This window comes from Mercenaria mercenaria, chromosome 12 (genome assembly GCF_021730395.1).
Source record: "Mercenaria mercenaria strain notata chromosome 12, MADL_Memer_1, whole genome shotgun sequence".
In the NCBI taxonomy this organism is placed as follows: Eukaryota; Metazoa; Mollusca; class Bivalvia; order Venerida; family Veneridae; genus Mercenaria; species Mercenaria mercenaria.
In genome coordinates, this window is record NC_069372.1 from 12,999,792 (window position 1) to 13,024,569 (window position 24,778).

The following is a 24,778-nucleotide window of genomic DNA, read 5'->3' on the forward strand; positions in this document are numbered from 1 at the left end:
CATTCCTAGACCTGAATTCGGTGAGCTTTATTAGACAAATTGGGATGCATTATTGAACCAATTTAGCAGACATTACTGGACAAATTTGGAATGCACTATTCGGTCAATTTGGTGTGCATTCTTGTGCACTATTGGGTTAAGGGAGTATGCATTATTGGACAAATCTGCCATGCATTACTGGACCAATGTGGTATATTTTATTTGTTCTACTATTTAACCAATAAAGATAAACTCTGGCAGCTGAGGTACAAATAGTTAAAATATATTGATAGGTTACTTCTTAAAGTCACAATTATGAGGTTTAATTCATGAAACACTGTTCATCACACTATGATTACGGTAACCATAAATGCCTTGTTGAGAAATATATATTTGCCAGTATAAATACAGATCCCTGTGGCAGCCCTAAATATCTTGGTAGCAGAACACTAAAATGTCTGAGTATGTGTAACATACAATATGTGCCTACACATATACTGTTCACTATGATGTTACTTTGAATTAAAGGGAGGTAAATGTACACATAAGGCTGGGGTCTTCTACAAAGATGTTAGCCTCGGTAACCAATCTGTCACAAATACGAGTAGAAATGACAGCTGTTAAGACTAATTATATTACATACTGTGACAATATAGGATCACTTTGTGTGGTCTGCATTTCAATACATAGAATATACTGTAAAATCATTTATATTCGTGGGGACTAACTTCCGTAGATTTTGTGGTTTTGTCAATCCACTAAATTAAATTCTAACCAAAAAAGTACATTTCATCTTACAATTTGAGGCCATGAATATTCCTAACATTTATATACCCAAGAAACAGCTGTTTAGACCAAAAGTACTAAATTTTGTGTAGACAAAATTTAATAATTTTTCAGAAATCCATAACAATTATCATAATCTAACAGTCTAAATATTTTAGTCAAGTTTCCTCTTGCAAGTTTATCTTCAGATTTTTTCACTTTATAAGTAAATAAAAATGAAGATGTTTTTCTTGACAGCTGTGACTGACAAACGAACACCTGATGTAACAAAATCAGACAATCTTACATAACCTTATTGCAAAGTCTGAAATGACACTGATGTCTTTCTCCTTTGACATTTCAGATTACAAAACAAAACATGCATAAAATCTTTCAAGAACATTCCCTTGTTGATTTTATTCCCCCGATCAAGCTTGACGTTAATGATATTTAATTAACAGCACTGATTACTGTAGTTCTTTTAATTAAATGACAGTCAATTAACCTATGCAATTGAATTATCTTTACTTGTAGCGCATTTTGTTGGCAGCTTCCTCACACAAACATGGGCAGAGAAAATAAGATACCGACTTTCACAATATCCTTTTTTTTCTCATTTTGTTGCCAAAACAAACAAACAGACTTTAGTATGCTGTTTCAGAAAAACACTTTAACTACTTTTCTTATTGAGTGCTGATCAAAACTGCAGTGGGACAGCACAACTCATTGATCAATAGCATGAGTCATAAGTCCCTAGAACTCTCAGCTGTGGATGTACACTTTACCACTGTTTTTCAGACATTTTTTCTTTTTGTTTTCATTAGTTTCGTTTATAATTGATGAAACAAAGTTTTCTTAAAATCTGGTTGTGTGTTACACAGATGGCACCTAATACACAAGCTTTTACGGTACAATTTTTTGCACTGTCAACATTACATAAATACTATTCCATCAACTTTACCTTTTCTGAATAAATCTGCAATGGTTGCATTGGATTGACAACAATAAGTGATGGTCCTGCATACGTGTGTATAAGATTGCCGCCATATCGCTGCCGTATTGTGTGAAGTGCGCTCGATTCATTTAAATATCTTAACAGCGATAGATCTTCTGCTCTATCCAATTGTGGTGGATTTGCCTGAAAATAGAGCATTTGTTTTTAAAATTATTAAAACAATTTCTTCTCTCGTCTACTGGGAAGCAAAAGCTTGTCTTCAACAGAATTGCCAACTTTTAAAATAGAGAAGGAAGACATACTCCCACCATGTTCATCCAAGCATTCTGTGTAACGGGCAAGCATCTTGGTACATAACCACAAATATTCCATATGTCAGTTAATCATCTTCACAAAAGACAACCACACATTACCCTCCCCCCCCCTTTTTTTTCAGTAGCATCACTTTATTAACAAAAATTTCTGCCAAAAACTTTAACTTTTAATTTATATAATCCCAATATATACATACAAAATCCATAAAAATTCAAATATATGGATATAGAAATAGCATGTCAAAACCAATACACTCTTACCATCTACCAGTATAACTGGTAATATATTCTCTTGCAATATTATTTACTGAAATGATCTCTGTTTAATTACAGTGAAAAACAAAAAACTAATTTTATATACAAAAGAACAATTTTCCCTGACATTCAATTCATAAAACATTCATGGATAGATTTAACAGCAACTTCCGATATTCAAAACTAAAGTAAAATGCTAATGCTAGTTGAATGCACTTAAAATGTTTTTTTCTATAGTTCTGTCAAAATAACATGGCAAAAACAATTTTATCATCTTGAAATTTCTCAGCCAAAAAATGAAGGCAGTATGATTAAGAAACATGATTATCTATGCATATAAGAACAAGAGGGTCATGATGACCCTATATCGCTCACCTGTTACATTTGGCCTTGGAATCATCAAGATAAACAATCTGACCAAGTTTCATGAAGATAGGGTCATAAATGGGGCCTCTACAGTGTTAACAAGGTTTTTCTTAGATTTTAGCGGTGACCTAGGTTTTGACCCCACATGTCCCCATTTCGAATTTGGCCTAGGAATCATCAAGATAAAACATTCTGACCAAGTTTCATGAAGATAGGGTCATAAATGTGGCCTCAAGAGTGTTAACAAGCTTTTCTTTTAATTTGACCTAGTGAACTAGTTTTTAACCCCACATGACCCAGTTTCGAACCTGACCTAGAGATCATCAAGATAAACATTCTGTGCAAGTCAAAGCATAATTGTAACCTTTATATAGCTGAAAGGGCGAAAATAGACAATTTCAGGGGCAGTAACTCTAGAACCCATGTTTGAATCTAGACGGTTTTCAAAAGGAAGCGAGATCCAGTTGTGACTTAAGTTGCATGTTAGTGTGGTTAATACTGATTGTAAAATGTCACTTCTATCGTGTTCACAAGGTAAAAATTAACAAATTTTGGCTCTTTCAGGGGCCAATCAGGGGCCGTAACTCCGGGAACCTATGACTGGATCTGACAGATTCATCATGGAATCAAAGAACTATTGTTGTTAAAGATATTTTGCAAGTTTGTATCAAATCAAATCATAAATGAAGTCTCTATATGGCTGCAAAAGCCAAAATAGCAAATTTTGGACACTTTAAGGGGCCATAACTCTGCAACCCATGACGGGATCTGGCCAGTTTTCGAAAGGAACTGAGATATTAAGCCAATACAAGTTATGTGCATGTTTGATTAAAACTGATTGCAAAATGTGGTCTCTTATCATGTTCACAAGAAATTGTGGACAGACGACGACGGACGAAGGGTGATCACAAAAGCTCACCTTGTCACTACAAAAAACAAGAGCACCGCCTTGCGGGTGCTGACGCTCATCTGATTTTTTTTGTGTAATAGAAATATTGTCCTACCCATGATTTTCTAAGTCTAAAAAGGGCTATCATTCTTGCAAAAAGCAGGATAGAGTTATGTTTCTTGATGTACAGTGTCCACTTATGATGGTGAAAAACTGTTGCAAGTTTTAAAGCAATAGCTTTGATAGTTTATGAGAAAAGTTGACTTAAACATAATACTCAACCAAGAAAATGATTTTCTAAGTCCAAAAGGGGCAATAATTATTGCAAAAATCAGGATGGAGTTACGCTGCTTGCTGTACAGGGTCAGCTTATGATGGTGAACAAGTGTTGCAAGTTTCAAAGCAATAGCTTTAATAGTTTAAGAGAAAAAGTTGACCTAAACATAAAACTTAACCAAGAAATCTGATATTTTCTAAGTCCAAAAGGGGCCATAAATCTTGCAAAAAGCAGGATGGAGTTATGTTTCTTGCTGTACAGGGTCAACTTATGATGGTGAACAAGTGTTGCAAGTTTTAAAGCAATTATAAGCTTTGATAGTTTAGGATAAAAGCTGACCTAAACATAAAACTTAACCAAGAAAACTGATTTTCTAAGTCCAAAAGGGGCAATAAATCTTGCAAAAAGCAAGATGGAGTTATGTTTCTTGCTGTACAGGGTCAGCTTATGATGGTGAACAAGTATTCCAAGTTTCAAAGCAATAGCTTTGACAGTTTGGGAGAAAAGTTGACCTAAACATAAAACTTAACCAAGAAATCTGACATTTTCTAAGTACAAAAGGGGCCATAAATCTTGCAAAAAGCAAGATGGAGTTATGTTTCTTGCTATACAGGGTCAGCTTATGACGGTGAACAAGTATTCCAAGTTTCAAAGCAATAGCTTTGATAGTTTAGGAGAAAAGCTGACCTAAACATAAAACTTAACCAGGCAACGCCGACGCAGACGCCGACGCCGACGCCGACAACCGCTCAAGTGATGACAATAACTCATCATTTTTTTTTCAAAAAATCAGATGAGCTAAAAACCTATGACAAGAGTATTTTTGATTTGTGAGGTGGTCAATGAATATTAAAGTGTAAAATAATTTCTTACCAGATGAATTTTAATACTAGACACACGAACAGATGCCATTACTAAGTGACTAATGGCCCCCAAAATAATGTGCCCTCGACCTTGAAGGTATCCTGACTACTTAGGAATGTGCCCCTCTGACTATGCTTAACATGTGTGTAAAGTTTCATTGGAATCCACTGAATTGCTTAGTAGTAACAGTTATATCGTTTTGACTTTTATAAGAGTCCATAAAAGGTGTTTCCCTTATACTATGAAATCATGCACATTTGTGGGGATTAATCTTGTGGATTTTCTGATTGTGTCAATCCATGGAATGAAATCACAAAGAACAAACAAAATTCATATTCATTTTATCTTTAGGATTGAAATCCACTAATTTTTATACCAACAAGATAACCATTTTCATCAAAACCACAAAATTTTGAGCCCAAAAAGTTAACCCTTAATAATAATGCCTGACACAATTGATTCTGCCTTTGCGACCAGTGTAGATCATGATCAGCGTGCACATCCATGCAGTCTGATCATGATCTGCACTGTTCTCCATTCAGTCAGTATCTTTTTGGTAAGCACCCCTTTTAACAGTTAATGGTACTGTCCAAATTGAAAGTTGGACAAGTTCATTACAGAAATATAGCAGGGTAAGGGTTAAATGATTTCTCAGTATAGGGATAAAAATAAGTTTATTATTGATCGGCAAAAGGAGGATCATTAATCACTAACTGAAAAAGTAATTTCCATATCAATAGAAAATCAAGCATAAATCATTTACCATCATAAAAATAATCTGATATTATGTTAAAGACCACTATTAATTTTGCTGATTTCTTGCGACCAGGACAATAACATGTAATTATTTGACTTATTTACGACATATTTTCCACCACACCACTATAAAACCTTGCAAAAAATAAGCAAATGACCATGAAGATACTAATTTTACAAGTTGTCAGTTGATAACGGTAGCAAACATCAGTAAAAACATAACACTACTCATCTCGTATATATTTTTGTTGTACTCATACTACTAAATCTTTGCCTATTATCAACTAATAGAAAACAAGGGCTGTAACCTGTCAGTGGCAACTAGGTATGTAATTTTGTATATTGTGACCTTGACCTTTGACCTTTGACCTTTTGGCCCCTGAAAGGTTAGGGGCCATCTAATGACCGCAATCAATCATACTACGAAGTTTAACAACTGTTACGGCCTGAGTGTTCTCAAGCTATTTATTGAAAAGAAGGTTTCCAATATGACAGTCACTGTAAAATTTACCTCTGACCTTATGGTAATACCCCAAAACAAGTTTGATGACTGCAGGACAAAGTGTTCCTTAGATTTGAGGCAAAAACGTTTCTCAGTGTCAAGGTCATCTACTAACCACAGGCAATCATCCTATGAAGTTTGATCACTGTGGGCCAAAGCGTTCTCTAGATAGTGCTACAGACACAATATATCGATCACTCTTCTGCACAGGGGTGCATCATTAGTTACAGCAATTAGGTTGTTTTAACATAAGAAGTCAAAAAGGAGGACTTCTTGGAAAAATGAGTTCTGGTTATGTTAATGATCCTAGCCTTATGACTCAAAATAATCAAGACCTTTTATATATTGTCCTAGTTAAGTTAATTTATGCAAACATTTGACTTTTTGGAAAGATATATTTCCAGTCCCTGGTGTAACACGTGCACTCTGAAGTTGACTTGATAAACAAGGTCAGTGAAATAGGGTTATTATAATAGTAGCTCGATCTGGGACGCTGTATTCAGCTCGAGTGGATTTTGCCAGATCGGACTTCATGGGACACGCAAGCGCCGTTAGTGATCCGACCTTGCAAAATCCACGAGAGCCGAATACAAAATCCCAGATTTAGCTACAACCCCACTTTCACTAATTAATGATAAAGATATTTATTTTCAGGGTGACCTTGACCTCTGACATACCTTTTCCACATCATCCTCATCCACCTCCAGGATCTCTCCACCATGGTCCAGTCGAATCTTTACACGTCCCTCTGGCAGACCGTGTCCCTCCCCTTTCAGTTGACTGGCCGATGCAAACCCTCCCTTGTGAACGAGCCACACACGCTCTGCATCCATCCATGTTTTCTCTGACTGCACTTCAGTCTCAGATCTTGCCTGAAAATGAAAGAAATTTATCATGAGTGATGAGAACAAGCTCATACCACATTTAAAACTTCTAAAATACAGACCTGTTAAATAGTTGACAAGAACAAGGTGCACTCAAACCTCTATGAAAAGGGCACCTCCAAATTAAGACCACATTCTACATAGCCTGTAGCTGTCTATGTTAAATTACCACTTACTTACAATTGGTAACATAATCACCTGTTATGAGAGACCTTATAATATTTTCCACAAGGACCATAATTTGTTCATTACCCATGGTGACCTTTATTGACAGGTTTGACTAAAGTTAACAAATTAAAGACTAAATGTTTTTTTTTCTTTTCATGAAAGTTTTGTTACAAAGAAATCCACCTAAAAAAGTTAGTTATAAAACATGCCCACTTTCTTGTATTGCACCCCCACCCACAAATTTTCATTAGGCAGATATACTAATAAATTCAAATAATTTAAAGTAATTCAGGAAATTTTCCACATCCCTTTTATCTTCATTAAAGCATTAAACAGACAAGTTTAACTTTCACTTTCAAACCTATTTTCTCAATTTAACAGGAATTTTAGTATATATTTATACATTATTTCTGCTTGACTTCCTTTCCATACATATCATTAATACTTCATGTCTGAAATTTACATATTGTAAGTAAATTTTCCAAGTCGATTTCATCTTGCATAATTGCATACATCACAAAATGCCCCGAGGTTATACCAACAATTTATATACATCTTCATTTTTGCAAAATGCAAATCAAAATGTTCAGCCTCCCAAAATGTGAATCAGTATTACTGAAACCAACAAAATAATAAATATGACATCAAACCATCAAGACCTAAAACATGCAAGAACATCATTTGGAAATACAAACAACCACTGTTTTCCGGATGTGCCCTTATTATAGCCAGACTCGCATCAGAGTCAATAAATTGACAAAATCTACATTTCTGGAAGTGATAACATCTCTGAGTGAGGTATGACTGATTGAAGTCACAGACAAATATTCAATGTCAGGTTCACAAGAGTCATTGTTACTTTTATAACAAATATCTGTTCTAAAGTTTGTGTCACTTGATACTGTTTAGGGAAACTGGACAATACCAAAATATGATCTTTCCGCATAATATTATAACTATTATTTATCATTCCTTTAAACAAGACAATCAAACCAAATATTTCATGGCGATAAAAATAGGGCCTTGTAATTTTTTTCTTAAGATCTATTCTACGAATGTAATGACAGCTAAGACAATACACCAACTTAATGTGTCGTGCATCACAACTACAAATTTGCATAATTAATATGCTCACATTTTCAAACGAATGACAGCTGAAATTTATTTTCTTTCAAAATTACATGTCAGCTAGGTGTACAAGCATATTCATCAAAAGTGTGCATTTAAATCTCATCTGGAATGTCTTCTAATTAATGTTATGACATTCCGAATCAGTTTGATTTATTAGACATTTAACTCTCTGTGACAGTTTTATTTTGCAATTTAAAACTGGCATACAATAGGGTTATTATAACGGTAGCTTGATCTGTGATGTAGCATTCGGCTCGAGTGGATTTCGCCGAGTGTGATCCGACCTTGCAAAATCCACGAGAGCCGAATACAAAGTCCCAGATCTAGCTACTGTTATAATGACCCTTTTATTATATACGTTTACCATTTTGATTCTTGTTTTGTTCTTGAACAAAATCTTCACTGTTTATCGATATTAAATGGAACTTAGTGAAGTTTTTATGTGCGCTATTTATAGAAATGTGTCGGATCATGCATATTAATGAGAATAGTTCGGCAGCATACAATACGGAAGGTACAATACGGAATTTAAAAGGTACAATACGGAATTTTTGTCTGCCTGTTCATATTTGATTGTGAAATACAAGCCGATTTTTTACAGAATTTATATAGGTATATAATAAATATAATTATATACATTCTGCTAAATACAATTTCTACTGTATTTCAAAACAGAGTTAAGACCAAACCTTAGGTATAACAATTATAATGTAGCCTGCTGCCGGCAAGTGATTCTGCCTTTGCGACCAGTGCAGACCAAGATCAGCCTACACAGATCATGGTCTGCAATGTTCGCTATTCAGTCAGTAAAGTTCAGTGAACACGTATACCCCTTTGAATAATAAACTGAATGATGGACCAGTCCATTTTAGAAATTTAGCATTTTATGACTAAAGATCCAAACTGCCTGTGACGGGATTTGATCCCGGGATGCTTGGGTGCTAGTCCAATGCTCTAACCACGGAGCCAAAGAGTCAACTCTCTGACGCAGCAGACTCAGAATTCGTCACCTCAACGCAACAAAGTTGTATCTTATTATTAATTTATATAGAGATACGACTTTGTTGCGTTGAGGTGACGCTGTCAGAGATTGGCTTTAAACTTGCAGGCTATTTTAAGCGACCCTACCACTTTAGCTTGCCAGATGTAAAAGCATCAATCTGCAAGACCAAATGTTAGTAATTTTAGCTCCAGCATGAACTTGCAACCCCTGGTTTTGTAGTCAGACTGATCTGTGCAGTCTGATCAAGGCCTGCACTGTTCGCCATTCAGTCAGTAACGTTTTGGTAAGCACTTTTTTTAACAGATAATGATACTGTCCAAATTGAAAGCCGGACAAGTTCATTATAGAAATTTAGCAGGGTAAGGGTTAAATTAACACTGTAGCTCCGAGGCTATAGCATCAATTTATGAGCACCTTGCCAGGTTTGAACCTTAAGAAGACCTCAAGAAGTGTATAATATTTTCAGGTCTACCTTCTGAAATCTACATCAAACGGAATTCAATTTCAAATGCACCTCTAATAACTTTCAATGAATGGGAGAATAAAAGTATAGTATGTTTGAACAGAACAGATAAGGACTGTCGGAACTAATAAAAGTAGTGTAACTAATGATAAACGTGTATTTACTGTTTAAACAAACAAAACATTTAAACTAATCAACGTAAACAGTAGAAAGTCTGTAAAAATTCCTTTAAAGGCAAGACGTTAACATAAGCTACATTTAAAATTGCATATTTTTTTATTCGAAATATGTGCATTCTATTGGTGGCCAATGTTTTAAAGCGTACATTCTTCTGTCAAATTACTGAACAAAATCCAATAAACAAACAAAGTTTAAACACTAAATTGTTCATGCCAAATCGCAAAAAAAAAATGCAAGAATTTTAAACTTTGTTTATTTCAACTATATAATAATTAGCCGCAATTAAATTTCAAGTCCCCAAAAAGCTTAATTATAGCTACAATATTACGTTTCGTCTTCAAATTTAAATGCCCGAAACTTAGAAAGAAATGCGACCAACCTTGATTTTTCCGTGACGATGATGATGATGCGATACATTTCCATGTTTAATCATAATGCTTAAATGCCATAAAACATGCACAAATTACGTGTTTTGTAAACGATATAAATTCCTCATGAAAACTTAGACAAATCGTACATTGTTGATTCATCAAGCATGCCGTATTTTGTTGAATACGTACATGAATAAAGTTACTGACAATGTAGATATTTTGTCTATATAAAGCCGTTGGCAATCATAACCCGGTATAACCCTACTACCATTTTACATTTACTATAAGATCTATTGACATTTTAACCTACTACCGACTGTCAATAGACAAGTCAAACAGCGGCGATGAATAGGACGTATTATAAGTCATAAACTAACAAGTCTATGCAAAATGCAAGGTGCGTCTTAATTCAGATGAAAATTAAGTACTGATACCACTGAAGTTAATTTTAAGTCAATTATTTTGCACTTTTTACAAAACAAGGTAAGTGATTGATGCCTGAAATCATCAAGTAGGAGTGACAGGATAAAGATGATGATGATGATGATAACAATGATGATGATGATAATGATGATTTAAGAAGAAGATGAAGGTGTTAATGACAGTCAATGATCAGCTATCAAATGATAATAATTAATGCACTGTATTTATAACAGCAAATGATGAGCAATTAAATGATGATTATTATCACAATGATGATGATGATGAAAGGAAGAATAATATATTACAGATTTATAAGACATGATGATGATCACATTGTTGATGATGATGATTATGATGTTGAAGATGATGATAACGATGTAACTGTTTTTTTGTTTTGTTTTTAAGTTCTAGGTTTGCTATTTGTAAATTTAAGCAGTCATTTAATATCGTGATTACTCAAACAGAGGAAATATCTTGTGTAAAGACCCATTGACTGAAGACCTTCCTCAGCTTGAGAAAAATGAAGAAAAATTGTGAATGAATTTCTTATTTACCTAACCGCAAATGTTATTTCACTATATCATTCTACAACTTTAATGTCTCTGTCAAAATGAATTGAGCATATCAGATATCAATGTTTGGCAAAGGGCATTGCTTGACCAGATCAATCAACGATTGGAGATTGAATATACCCATTCAATCCTGTGAATGTCAATATACTTTAATACACATACTATTCAAGACTATAGTTACATTAATTCTGACAGTTAAATTTTGCAAAGGCTTTTTCAATACCTCAAAACATTTGAAATATTAGGACGGTCTGATGGCTCATTACTAGTTAAGTTCTTCACAAAAGCCCAGGACTGTGCACCACATAATGCAACATGGAACATTTTTAACCCTTATCATGCTGGACTCTATTGATTCTGCCTTTGCGACAAGTGTGCAGTCTGATCATGATCTGCACTGTTTGCCATTCAGTCAGTATGTTTTTGGTAAGCACCCCTTTTGACAGTTAATGGTACTGTCCAAATTAGAAAATGGACAAGTTCATTATAGAAATTGAGCAGGGTAAGGGTAAAGGCATCTGATAAGCATAAAAACTGTGAAAGCAAAACGAGGGACCAGTGGTTTGTATCAATAGATTTCACTGGCCAACAAAGATTGCCAAAGTCCTCAACAGAAAATGGTCTGACAATCAAAGTAAGTAATTCCTAAATAAGTAAAGCTGAATGGTTTTTTTTATAACTTAATTGCCATTTCACTATAACCTTTCTTTCCCCTCCCCCTCCTCTCCCTTAAAATTCAAATAAGGCAATGGTCTTGACAGAAAGCTCCATGATAATTTAGGCTGCAGGTTTTTGAACTTTGATTAATAATACTATTAATGCATCAATGTGTAATTCTATAGTACATAACACTTATAATAATCTCCATTATTAGACAGATGAGAGAATTTAATTAAGCATATAGCAATGAGTACCCAGTTATCATAATCCCCGAGGTTAACAATGTTTGCTGATTGCGCAATACCTACCAACTACACTCAGACTGAGGCACAACCGAGCCTCATTCTGGAATGTCATGACAGAAATACAATTTATTCGGATGGGTAATATTTGTACACCCAGTGGGGTTGTTTGTTTGCTAACATAGAACAAACTTGCAAACAAACATTAACTTTGAGATCATACACTTGAAAGACAATGGGGAGAACTTGTTAGAAATTAATCAGCTAATGATACAGGTTAAGTGGTGGACAGTGATAAAACCAACAAACTGCTTCTGCCAATTATAAATCTGATTTTGGCAGATTATATTCTTTAGCAAAACGAATCACAGATGCTAGGACACAATAGTTCGATTCCTGCGAATAACAACATTTCGACAATACACACATATACAAAAGTTATAGATCAGAAAGAAAAATGACCTTAAGACAATTTTAAGTATTTTAACCTTTAAAATGTGGCCTTGACCTCTAAATTTGGTGTCCTGCTCTTGTAAGTGTATCATCTTGATATAGCGAAAGTTTGTACCAAGTTATCCTTGATACAACAGGTATCCTAAATCCCTGCATATAAGAAGTTAAAGACAGACAAAGAAAATGACATGAATTCTTTGACCTCTAAGTGTGACCTTGACCTATCATCTAAGACTCTAAGTCTTGCAATTGACACATTTTTCTGTTATGGTGATTTTTTGTGCCAAGTTATATGAATATCTATTTATGCACACAAAAATACATAAAATTACATGCATGACATGTGTGAGTAAAACAAATCTTAAAGTGTGACCTTTACCTTTGAGTTAGGGGTCTAGGTCTTGCACATGACACATTGTCTAGTTATGGTGAATGTATGTGCCAAGTTAAAAGAATATTAAGCCATCCATTCCTACAAAAGTTACAGACTGTAACTTTTTTACCTCTAACGGTGACCTTGACATTTAGGTAGGGGTTTCTATTAATGAAACATTTCTAAAACCTTCCAAAATCAGGAATAATTATTACGCAAGTATACTTTCCACAAAAAACAAATTTCTGAAGAATCTGAATGAGATAATGATGTAACACCATCAAAACCTAATTTAGAAAACTAATTTACAAATTATTTTCCCTTAAAACATTTGATTACCTCAGTGTTCTCTGAAGAGTTATCTGCCCTTGAATCCTCTTCATCCTTTACCTGGAATAGTGCAATAATCTGCAGCAGATCCAACTGCTGGCAGCTATCCTGTCTTGTATACTTCGACTTTGCTGGTTCCTCCTCGATAAAAGTTGTTTGTAATGTTCCTTCAACTGCAAAACTAAGATGTTTTGCTTTCATTGGAGAGCCTGGTCTTGGAGATACTAGACTTCCTCCGCTAGAAGTTCTTCTCCTTGTACCTGGCTCACCAACTGAACCATTTTGTATTGCTTTAGCTAATGGTGTCTCATTTAGTTTTTGTTTCACTGTAGGCTTTTCACCATTTTCAGCAGAATGAGTTTTTATCTTTTCAATGCTGGCCTTCCTTTCCCTTGGTGTTGTAGATCTTGCAGTACCTTCTCTTGGAGAAGGTTGGGAAGCCCTGGATGCAGTTGTTCTAGGTGAAGCCTGTCTTGTTCTTGGGGAACTGTTAACTCTTGGCGAATTGTTAACTCTTGGTGAAGCTGTTCCCCTTGGTGAAGCTGCAACAATCTTTCTTGGAGAGGTAGAAACACTACCCCTTGGAGATGGAGGAACACCACCCTGTATAACTCCCCTACTGGACCGTCTTTCAACTGGTGGTTTGCCACTTTTTTCAGCTTGCTTTCTACTAGTTGAAGAATCTATTGAGGTACTCCGGCCCATTGGCTTCTTATCAATGGACCGTGCCCCTTTAGATTCAGAATTCATTTCTGTTGGGGAAAGAGGCATATTCTTTTTATTACCTTGTACAACAGTCTTTTCTATCACTTTAGACTCAGTTTGAGATTTCTTATCCTGCTCAAGAATACTGTTTAAATCAAGTGCCACATATTCAGTGCTACCATCTTTTCTGATAGATAAAAAGCTATTTCCTGATTCAGATTTCACTACTGGCACTTTGGGCTGTTGAGGTGGAACTCCAGGTAGTTTCCTACCTGAAGATGTTCTTCTAAGTGGCCTTTCAACTGGTGTGTCCCTTTGTCCACTTGGCCCTAAACTTTCATTAGAAAAAGTGTTAAGTTTTAAACTGTGTTTGACTGCCGGTTTTGACCTTTCGGCTGAATCACTTCTTTCACTTAACCTTGCTTTCACTTTTACAACTGCTCCGTCACTATCTCTTCGTCTTGGGTCAGCTGCCTTTGCTTCAAAAGATTTCGTTGTTGACATAAGCCCTTTTCTTGGGCTTGAATAACCATGTTTTCTTGGGCTTTCATTTTCATCAATATCATTAACATCGTCATCAGAATCATTTAAGCCTTTCAAAGACAGTTTAAGATCAGAATCACATTCTTTTTTAGGACTTTCTATATTTCTTGCACGTGAACCATTAGATTTAACAGAAGAATATTCTTTTCTCACAACACCCCTGGGTGATGTTCCTCTGACAACCTGTGTTCTGGGAGAACTTCTTCTGGCACTACCTGGTCGCTCTGTGGAATTTCCTCTGACTTTACCAGGTCCACCAGTGGACATATCTCTCCCAGACCTCACAGAACTGACAAGTGCACTTGCACTTGCTCCCCTTGTCAAGCTTGAACCATGTCTTTCTATTACAGATTTCTGTGCATTAACCTTTTCTAAATCTGAATTTATCCTTGATTTGCTTTCTTCTTTGGATTTACTGTTTTCAGAATCTTCCTTCCTCACAATTTCTATTCTTTCCTCAGTTTCATCATTAAATTCATCTTTTTCATTATCTTTAAGTCTGTCTTGTTCTTTCAAACTTACAGCTTGCCCACTTTTTGTGAAAAACTGAATGTCTGAATCACTTTTTATTGTTTGTAATAATATATTAACATCACTCCTTTTGCTAGAACTATCAACATCATTGTTTTCTTTCTTCAAATCAATTTCCAACTTTCTTACATCTCCTATCCTTCCCCTAAATTTATCATCCTCTGAATCTACAATTCTTACTGATTCTCTATCACCTTTTCTCGCTCTACTTAATGCTCTTTCAAGAACTCCGTTTCGATTTGACCTGTCGCTTCGTGGTGATTCATCACTTCTTGGTGACTCCTGATTTACATAGAATTTGGTATGAACCTTTTGTTCAGAGTTTCTGTCACGATTCAACGCACTTTCAAAGATTTTTCTTCGACTTTCCGTAATCACATCATTCCTTGGTGAAATTTCTCCAGACACTTTCAGATCACTGTTTTCATCTATTGTTATTTCCCTGTTTTCCTCTACGGTATCATCAACCGGATGTCTTTGTTGCCTCACAAAGCCTGAGCTCCCGGACTTACTCAAGCTTCCATCCCTCCGAAGAGAGGACATCAGCTTCTCCCCTTCCATTACCTACCAATGTTTGAGTCTCCTAAGAAATAATCAAAACTTTTTCATATATATACGTCTTATGTAAAATTATTTGTTACTGCAAGATAGACGTGTTTCTAATTCTAAATGAAACATTTTAAACAATCATGTAATTCTTATTATGAACAAAAATCAAAAAAACTTTTATTTCTGTGATATGAACTTCTCTTAAAAAGAAATTAATAATCTTCTCTTAATTCTACAAAATAGAAAGGCATTGCAAATGTTGCAAAAACTTGTCAGAAAAATATTTTTTTAAAAGATGGTTAAGTCCAACACTTTCCAAAAATTAAATGAATCTATTTTAATTTATTTTTTTTAAATAATTCCATGATGGTTAAAATTTTAAAAAAAGTGTGCATTTATATAAAATCTTAATCAACAGAAAGTGAAAACATCTTGGAAAATCGAAACGCCCCAAAATACAAAGCTATTCTAAATGTGTACCATATTCGGTGAAATTTCACTAAAGTTTAAAAGTGAACGTTAAAATGCACATGAACACGTCATGAAATGTTTTACCAATTCTGAACAACAACAATTGGCCCTTGTTTTTGTTTACGATACAAGCTTCTTTAAACCCATAAAATTTGTACCTGCCCGTGATATTGTATGTATTTAAGATTTACCAGATTACATCCATATTTATTTGAAAGATTTATTTGTAAATAAGGAATTGTCTCCTTGAACAAATTATAGGTATTCATAAAATTTTATATTTTTATTTAATTTACTTCGTTTGTACAGTACAATAGGCATGTTAGTATACAGTAATTGTTTATTTTCAGTCTTTTTTCTTTTAATGTCATTGCATCTTTGTTTATCAAAGATATAGGATGCAAAGTTACATTGAAAATAAATACAAAGCCACAGCTAAAGCATCTTGATCATAGACTTTAGAAAATACCTTAGAAAATTGACCATGTTAAAGCAAACATTGCCTAACTTGTTTAACACTGACTTTGAAACTTACTCCATGTTTTAGTTTTAAAAATCATTTATAAATTTCCCAGTTGTTCTCACAACTTTAAATAGCTGCTTCCTGGATCCCCCACCAGTACTCGCACCTTAAAGAGGAATTATACAAGTAAAATTTCCTCTCAATGGGGTTCAAAACCCAAGACCTTCAGACCAGGAGTTCAAGAGCTGCATGAGACTTACCCAGCAACATGTTCATTCTGTGCTATGAAAGGCTACATTTTTGGAGAAGGACTTTCGGTATAAATTTATTACATCTAACATCAGCTCTTATTGATACATTTAAAACACTTTTTGCAGGTACTTGAGAAAATTGACGCTTTTCTATCCTATCTGCGAATAAAATTTAATAGCTTTAAAATTCAAGAATGACAGCGATACTGTATTAATATATCATTAAAAGATACGATGAGTTAGTAAGATACTATCTAAAATACTAGATGACAAATCTGACATAAGAAACTTAATCAAAGAAACCACTTGTGTATTTAAAACTACCACAAAACTTGTTTATATCCTGGTTGCGTTTTGTGTATTTTTTTCCAATTGTAAACAAATTAATACGCATTTTCCATGTTTTCGCAAACAAACAAAAAAATGAATGATTCATTCATCGTCATAAAAATTATCCTCGGTTTTCACAAAATATGTAAAAAAATATACTTCACTTTAAATATTTTGTAAGTTTCCTTTTCAATACTCAAATGAATTTCTTATCCAAAATTTTACAATTTGCAATTGACCTTCGCACAGTTACAAAAAAATTAACGATAAAGATCTTTGATTAACCGTTTGATTTTATAAACTGAAGAAATTTTTTTTCTTAATCCTCGCATGATACATAGTCACGTGTCAGTTCTTTACAATAAAAATCATGACACAATGCTATATACAAAGAATCCATAAATCAGATATTTTAAATTCATAACTCATTTTCGAACCTAAGATTAGAAAAAACTTGATGAAATACGCATTTAGGTACATTTATCTAGACAAAATGTATCGAGTAATTTTTTTGATCATTACAAGGGGCAATTTGAGAAAATCAACTCAAAATCTGGCAGTAAAAACAATTAACTCCTAACAAATTTAAGCAGAATTTAGATCATTACTTGATAAAGTTTCAATCAGGAATTTATTATGCCCTATAATTGTCCGAATGTAATTTATTTCATGCAAATATAATTAAACATTTGTATGTTTTAAGGTAACCTGAGAGCTAGTCCATCTGGCTTTGATTCAATCAAAAAATAAAACTTTGCCAATTACCATTTATTTTCTGATTAATTTGATTCAAAAACACATTGAACAGTGTGCCTTATCAATTCAACATGAAAAAGGCTCTATACTATAGTAAATTTTACATCAATCTTCATTTATGTTTACTCTCAAGAAACCGAAAAGTAAATAAAAACGTATCTATGATTCATTTCTCCAAATTTTGCTCTAATGATGTATAAACAAAATACTACAATATATTCAGACATATTTATGCTGAATTGTAATAAATAAATTTTACTATTTCAAAACACAAAGATTAACTTATCTTGCAAATAAATGCCTCTTTGTTCAAATATGAAATGCAGAAAATGTAAAAAAGGCTTTTTAAAAGCTCATAACACCTTTGCTCATAATGTGGCTGCCACTTTTTTTATTATGAACCTAAAATATATTAATTTCTTGTAAAATCTTATTTTCAGTAATTGTTTTCTCTAATATTTGTCAAAGGTTTGAATATTGATTAACAAATCACAAAGTTTTATTGAATACATTGTTTTTAATTACCTCCCTTTACAGCTGTAAACGTACAAGTTCGTGTGCAGTATTTCAGGTTACAGTGCCTTTCTAACCATGTTATTATGCATACCATCTATTTGGACAGCTTTATCATCTGTTTTCAATATAATTTAATTTAAAGCCTTATGGTACTAGGTCAGAATAATTTTAAGATTTTATCAATGGCCTCTGTGGATTAACGGTTAAGGTCACTGTCTTTGAATCACTTGCTCCTCACCAATGCGGGTTCAAAACATTGCTTGCGGTATAGAATTTTACATGTGAGGAAGCAGTCCTGCTGGTATATGGAAAATCATTTAATTTCGTGGGCATGAAATTTCATGGTTTTGGTCAAAACGGCAATTTCATGGGGATATGAATTTGTGGATTTCAACTTTTGAACATAAAATGAATGGGAATTTTACTTGTTCCTTGGGATTAAATTTCGTGGATTGACTCAACCACGATATCCACGAAAATTAGTCCCCCACGAATATTAATGATTTCACAGTATATCAGAACATTGGTGGTTCTAACCTGGTGATCTCCCAAGCCCAGAGGGCCACATAATAATTATAGAGTCTGCGTCCACAATAAAAAGCTCCAAAACTTGCTCAAGACCTAAATTAAGTTACTGTGACTCTAAAACTGAGCTGAAAAAAAAAATTATCTATTATTACCTCCCTTTGTTTTGAACCTATATACACTTTATCTGTTATATTACCTCCCTTCATTTGTTCAGAATTGGTAAACTAATTCATTACTCTGAAAGAGATGTTTTCTGACAATTTTTTTATGGCAAGTAAATTCTTCATAGATATGACATTTTGTTTGGCTCAAGAAATATAAACATGGAACAGTTTAATGAAACACAATTAATTTTACCATTTTTAACACAACAAAGTAAACGATATCTGTGCTCATTTCTTGCAACTTATTAAAGCTGTTTTTTCTCCACCAGGATAAGATGTGGCACAATATTTCTTTTCCGTGACCTCTGACCTTCTGACAAAGGATATATATCTCTTGATTAATATTCCACCACTGGGTTTTATTTCATAAGCTTCCAAATTGTCTCACAACTGTCTATAACTCTTTCCAGAATTATATTCACTTTCGAACAGCTGCACACTAAACTTCAGCCACCAAAATCAATTTCTCTTTTTTCTTCCTGTTATTTCACTACTTCAGTATGGTGTTGACCCTTACGAAAATGAAATATGGAAACAAGCTGGCATTAAGCTGCAAGGTAACTGTCAATGATCTGGCAACAGTCTGTCAAAAAAAAAAGGTAACTGGAAATAATCTGACTCCTATATGGGAACAAACTTCCAAGAAAAAAAGTTTAGCTGAAAATAATATGACACTATTCCATATTATTTCCAGTTTCTGGAATAATCTGCAAACTATATGACAATAAACGGGCCCTCATAACATCAGCATGTAAACACACTGACAATATGTCAGCTTGTTTCCAGCATCTGGAAGAAATCTGCAGAAAATGGCAAGAAACGGAAATAAAAAACATAATTTCTATAATCGAATTGAATGAGTACTGAGATACCAGCTTGCATACAAAAACTTAAGCAAAAAATGCTATTGGAAAAAGTGCTTAATTTTGGAAAAAAGTATAGTTATGGGACCTGCTTAGTACATGTCAGGTCATGACATTGAACAAGTGTGTAATTAGTTTCAATCTATAATTTTGTAAAAAAAAAAACAAACAAAAAAACAAAAAAAAACATAGGGGCATGTCCAATAACTTCTATTCTTTGAATAATCGAGATAAAAATTACATAAGTGACAATATTGTATGGATTTTCTGTTTGTCTGACAGTACATTGGATATAAATTTACTCAGAGCAGATTCTGACAATGCACTGGCTACACAATGGCAATACACTGGCAATATACCCATCTTAGCAATTTCACAGCAAAACAGATATTACAAACACCTTATCAAATTGGCCGAGTGTTGCATTTTTCCCTCCAAAACTATTTTCAGGTTCAATAGTTTTCCAGCACTGATGGGCACATTGTAAAGGTACTTTTTCATCATTTTACAGTTACTTGTTTTCATTGTAACACAGATTCTGTCCGCAACAAGTATTTTTGCTAAACAGATGCAGAAATTTTAAAAGTCATGTATTTTCGCTAACCCTGTAAAATTAAACTTGCAGATTTACCATAATCTTTGTCAAATTTCCTTTGTTTCAGTATTATTTATTGATAACTGAAATATTGCAAATCTTAATTGGTATTAAAATTGAGTCACAAGCAAATGAAGGTATTAAGTCACATTAAAATTCATATAAACATTAATAAGGATAAATAGAAAAAAAATATATACTGACACTAAACTGGAAACAAACTTCCCATACACTGACAATGCTATGACAATACAATGGTAATAAAGACAATTTTCCTAGGGGAAATAAAAAAAATTAGTAACACTGAGTAGTAAGCGATATATTGGGATACTAGTCCATCTTTAGCTCAGTAGGCAGAGCGTCGATCTACGGATCATGGGGTCGCGAGTTCGATCTTAGGACGGGCTTATGTTCTCGTGACTATTTGATAAATGACATTGTGTCTGAAATCATTAGTCATCCACCTCTGATTCATGTGGGGAAGTTTGGCAGTTTCTTACAGAGAACAGTTTATACTGGTACAGAATTCAGGAACACTGGAAGGAATTTAGTTAAAACTTTAAATAATGATAGTTTTGCTAAAGTGTTTCTCTTGTCCATGTAAGAAGCCTGGCACGTTGTACTGACTATACACTGACAATACAATGACAACACACTGGCAATATGCCAGTGTGTTGTCAGAAAAATATTTCCAGTTGACTGGCTGTGCACTGACAATACAAGGACAACAGACTGGAAAGTCCAAAAAGCCGCTTGTTGTCAGTTGTGTATCCAGTGTGTTGCCAGATTGACATTGCATACCAGTTTGTTGCCAGATTGTTGTCAGTGTTTATTTCCAGATACATCTATAATAATTTAGCTCCTTCAAATAGTTTTATATGAAAACTCAATGAAATTTTGTTAAAACGTCATTACAAACATCACTGACAACAAACTGTATATAAACTGACAGCAGACTGGAATTTAAATTTTACAGCTGGTTTTCAGGTCTGGAAATCAGCTGACAAGCACATGGACACATGATGGTTATTCAATGGCAACACACTGGATCAGTTTATTGTCAGCTCTGGAAATAGGCTGGCAAGTAACTGGATTTTAGAGTATTATTGACTGGAAACACACTGGACATAAACTGACCACACACTGACAATAGGGAAGGTTTTTCATAAGGGATCGATTATCAAACTCGTCCAAGAACTGAGCTTATAAGAGATGTATATTTCACAACTTCTTCACTTGTAACAACAGTAACTGTTGTTGCTCTTTTTTTTAAAGAATCACAAAGTCATTCAGCATCATTTAAAACATCCTCACAGTCGTTTAATTAGTATTACTTCCTCCAAAATTATATATAATTTACACTTTTCTCAATTTTTCTGTTGTGAAGTTATCACATTTCAAAAAACTTCCTCAAACCATAGTCATATTTTGCAAATGTTTCACATTTTGTATTTAATTTTGTGTCACAAAATGTACTCCAGTTACATGTATACCCTTCTCTTTCAGATACTGTATTCACTTCACATAATTAGGTCTGTCCGTGCTCTATTTTCTTCTTTACCATGTTACATTAGTAACGTAATCTGAGGTAGTCCTTTTCAAAACCTGCGATCCTTTTCATTTTACTCTAATTACTTTTTCGGCTGACTATGAATTAATTGGCAAAAACAATTTGTAATGAATCACTTCATTCTTATTCATAAACATAATATATAATTATACAAACAAAAAAACAAAATGCTGCACTAAAGTTTGCGACAAAATTCTCCGCATTAACACACAACGAATTTATATAACTTGGTGATAAATATTTTAAACGATCTATATCACACTTCTCATTTTCCTATTAGATGAATGAAACGCTTGTGCATGTAAATGCCAATAATGTAAAATTTTCCCAGAAATGGATGAATAATGCAGCCTGGGCTGAGTATGGTAGCGACTCATTCTGAAAGGTTCGATAACATGCTCATCCAAAATATATATTGGGGGATAAAATGCTTTTTGAAGACTGAGAAGATGGAGCATATGGTTACTCAATCATTGCCAAAAAAATCTTCTGATGGTCAAAATCTATACAACTTCACTGTTCTGAATATGTTATACAGCTGAAAGTTACACTTGCTCCTTGTAAATTGATTGAACAGTGAGTCATGGCACATAAAATTATGACAGTACTGGGTAAACACTAATTCTACACTGACAAAATTACTGCTTTATATAAAGTCTATTGTCAGTTGGATTTGGACTGACAATATTGTGAAAGGTAACAAGTCTAACATAATACACATATTTTTGAAACTTATCATAAACATCTGATAAACTTAACAGTATCCTTGATATTGCCTTAGCAAATGATTACCTCCCTTGTCAACAGAAAAGCTGACTACCTGAAGAGTGGAACTGTAGCATATTCAGAACAGTGAGTTTCTGATTTCCGAATATCAAACTGATGTGTTGATAGTACATCAACACCTTGATACCAAGTAATGAGTTTTTTCTATCATATCAATTACATATATTCCACAAATGAAAGCCGAAGATAAGATATTTTTCTTTAACATTTTCAGAAAGCCCTGCTGTTAACAGCTGATTCTCCAAAAAGATCTAAAAAATCTGGCCTGCACCATTTAAAACATACAAAACACTGTAAAACAACAGAAATGTTTTAAACAATTATGTCTTCCAATAATAAACTTCAATCAAAAATATAGTCACACAATCACATCTGCATGTGTCCATTTTTGCCCAATTTTTTGTGTTTAGTTTCTCCGCATTTTGCATATTTCATACATACAATCTGCCAATACCATCTCAAAAATCACTATGGTAGTACATAAATAATGAAATTCCTTACTGAATTAATTTGTTTCTTATCAGTCCTGCATTATTCAACATCCACTTCTTTAAATCTATGCTAAACCCCAAAGCCTTGAAATTAAATATTTTCCCCATTTTTGAAGTACACTCCCCTTGACTAATAAATTAATGCAGTAGCATATTATACATTGGAATTAGAATTCTTTGATTTAGTTATCTGAGATTTCTAAGCATGTGATATAGTTAGTACCAGTAAATATAAACAGTAAGCTTATTTATTATCTCCCTTTGTTTTATAGTAAGAATTTTTGTTACCTCCCTTAGATATATCCAAATAATATTTATTATCTCCCTAAGTTATATCTTATTTCTGAAAGCTTAAAAGAATTGAATTCATCATGTGTATATATAGGGAAGATATTCTGTCTGACTGCAGAATAATTAAATGATTTTTTAAAATTTTTATTGTAGTCGTAAGACTCGCAATACATGTCTACAGACAATTTAGCCGGAAGAAAATGGATAGCAGTCAATTATCTCCAATCTAAATGAATATTTTAAAAGTGTTCAGTTACATGTCAATGCATCATAATTTTTCTTTACAAAATTCACAGGGATAAAATGCAGGAAAATTAATCATCTTGAATCCAAATTTAAAGAATAAAGTCTATTCACACTTTTCAAATTATTAATTAAATGCAAGGTGAAACCTCTAAATATATCATTAAATAGATATATTCATTTGAAATATTTCACTTCCTTTTACGTATACATTGTATTAAACAATACAAATGTCATAAATTAAATCCAGTATTAGGATCTTAGCAATATCAAAACGATAAAAAATTATTTGTCTTTTCTTTTGCACAAGCTTTCCTTTTCTGAAATTTATCCGTACAAACATGATCGAAACACCAGAAATTAGCGCCAAGAAAATTAAACCTTATATATTTATCTTAAATTTTTTTAAGAATATTGATAATCAAAACATCAATGTAAGATCCATTTCAGTTAGCAAATTCCAAATGCATTGCAAAATGCATGCAGATACTCCCATAAAGTATAACATTTCAAACTAATTTCACTTTTCCAGCTTACTGGAGATGGAATGAAGCTCCAATTACAGTCAAACAACACAGAATTTCAGCCGAGATAACAAAATACACAAATTTAGAAAATATAACACTGATGTGACACAAGTGTGTTTATTCTGCGAGATAAGATCGGCTAAATTATTTTGAGTACTCGCTCGTGCTTTTCTCGGTTTTAAAGAGACGTCCTTGGCCTTTTGTTCCTCAAATGCTATTGATGTGGGTACCCCATTTTCGGGTTTATTTTCAATTATTTACAGGAGAGTATCATAAGAGATAATTTATTCTTTAGAAAAAAATGACACCTTAATAATCAATAGTAAAGCATTATTATAATGCATTATTTGGATCTTTTTCAATACAGGAATGCGACTATATGAATGATAGACCTTTATATTCAGTAAAATTTTATATGGTAAACTACTCA

At 33.6% G+C, this 24,778-nt stretch overlaps 1 protein-coding gene across 1 annotated transcript in view; it reads right to left on the reverse strand.

Annotated features, from left to right (window-relative positions):
* The window catches only part of LOC123535487 (unconventional myosin-XVIIIa-like), a 113,962-nt gene that overhangs the window by 61,391 nt on the left and 27,793 nt on the right, over positions 1 to 24,778 (reverse strand). Inside the window, 2 exon segments of the mRNA XM_053519244.1 lie at positions 1,706 to 1,882; positions 6,600 to 6,794. Coding sequence (XP_053375219.1) covers positions 1,706 to 1,882; positions 6,600 to 6,794 — 372 coding nt within the window.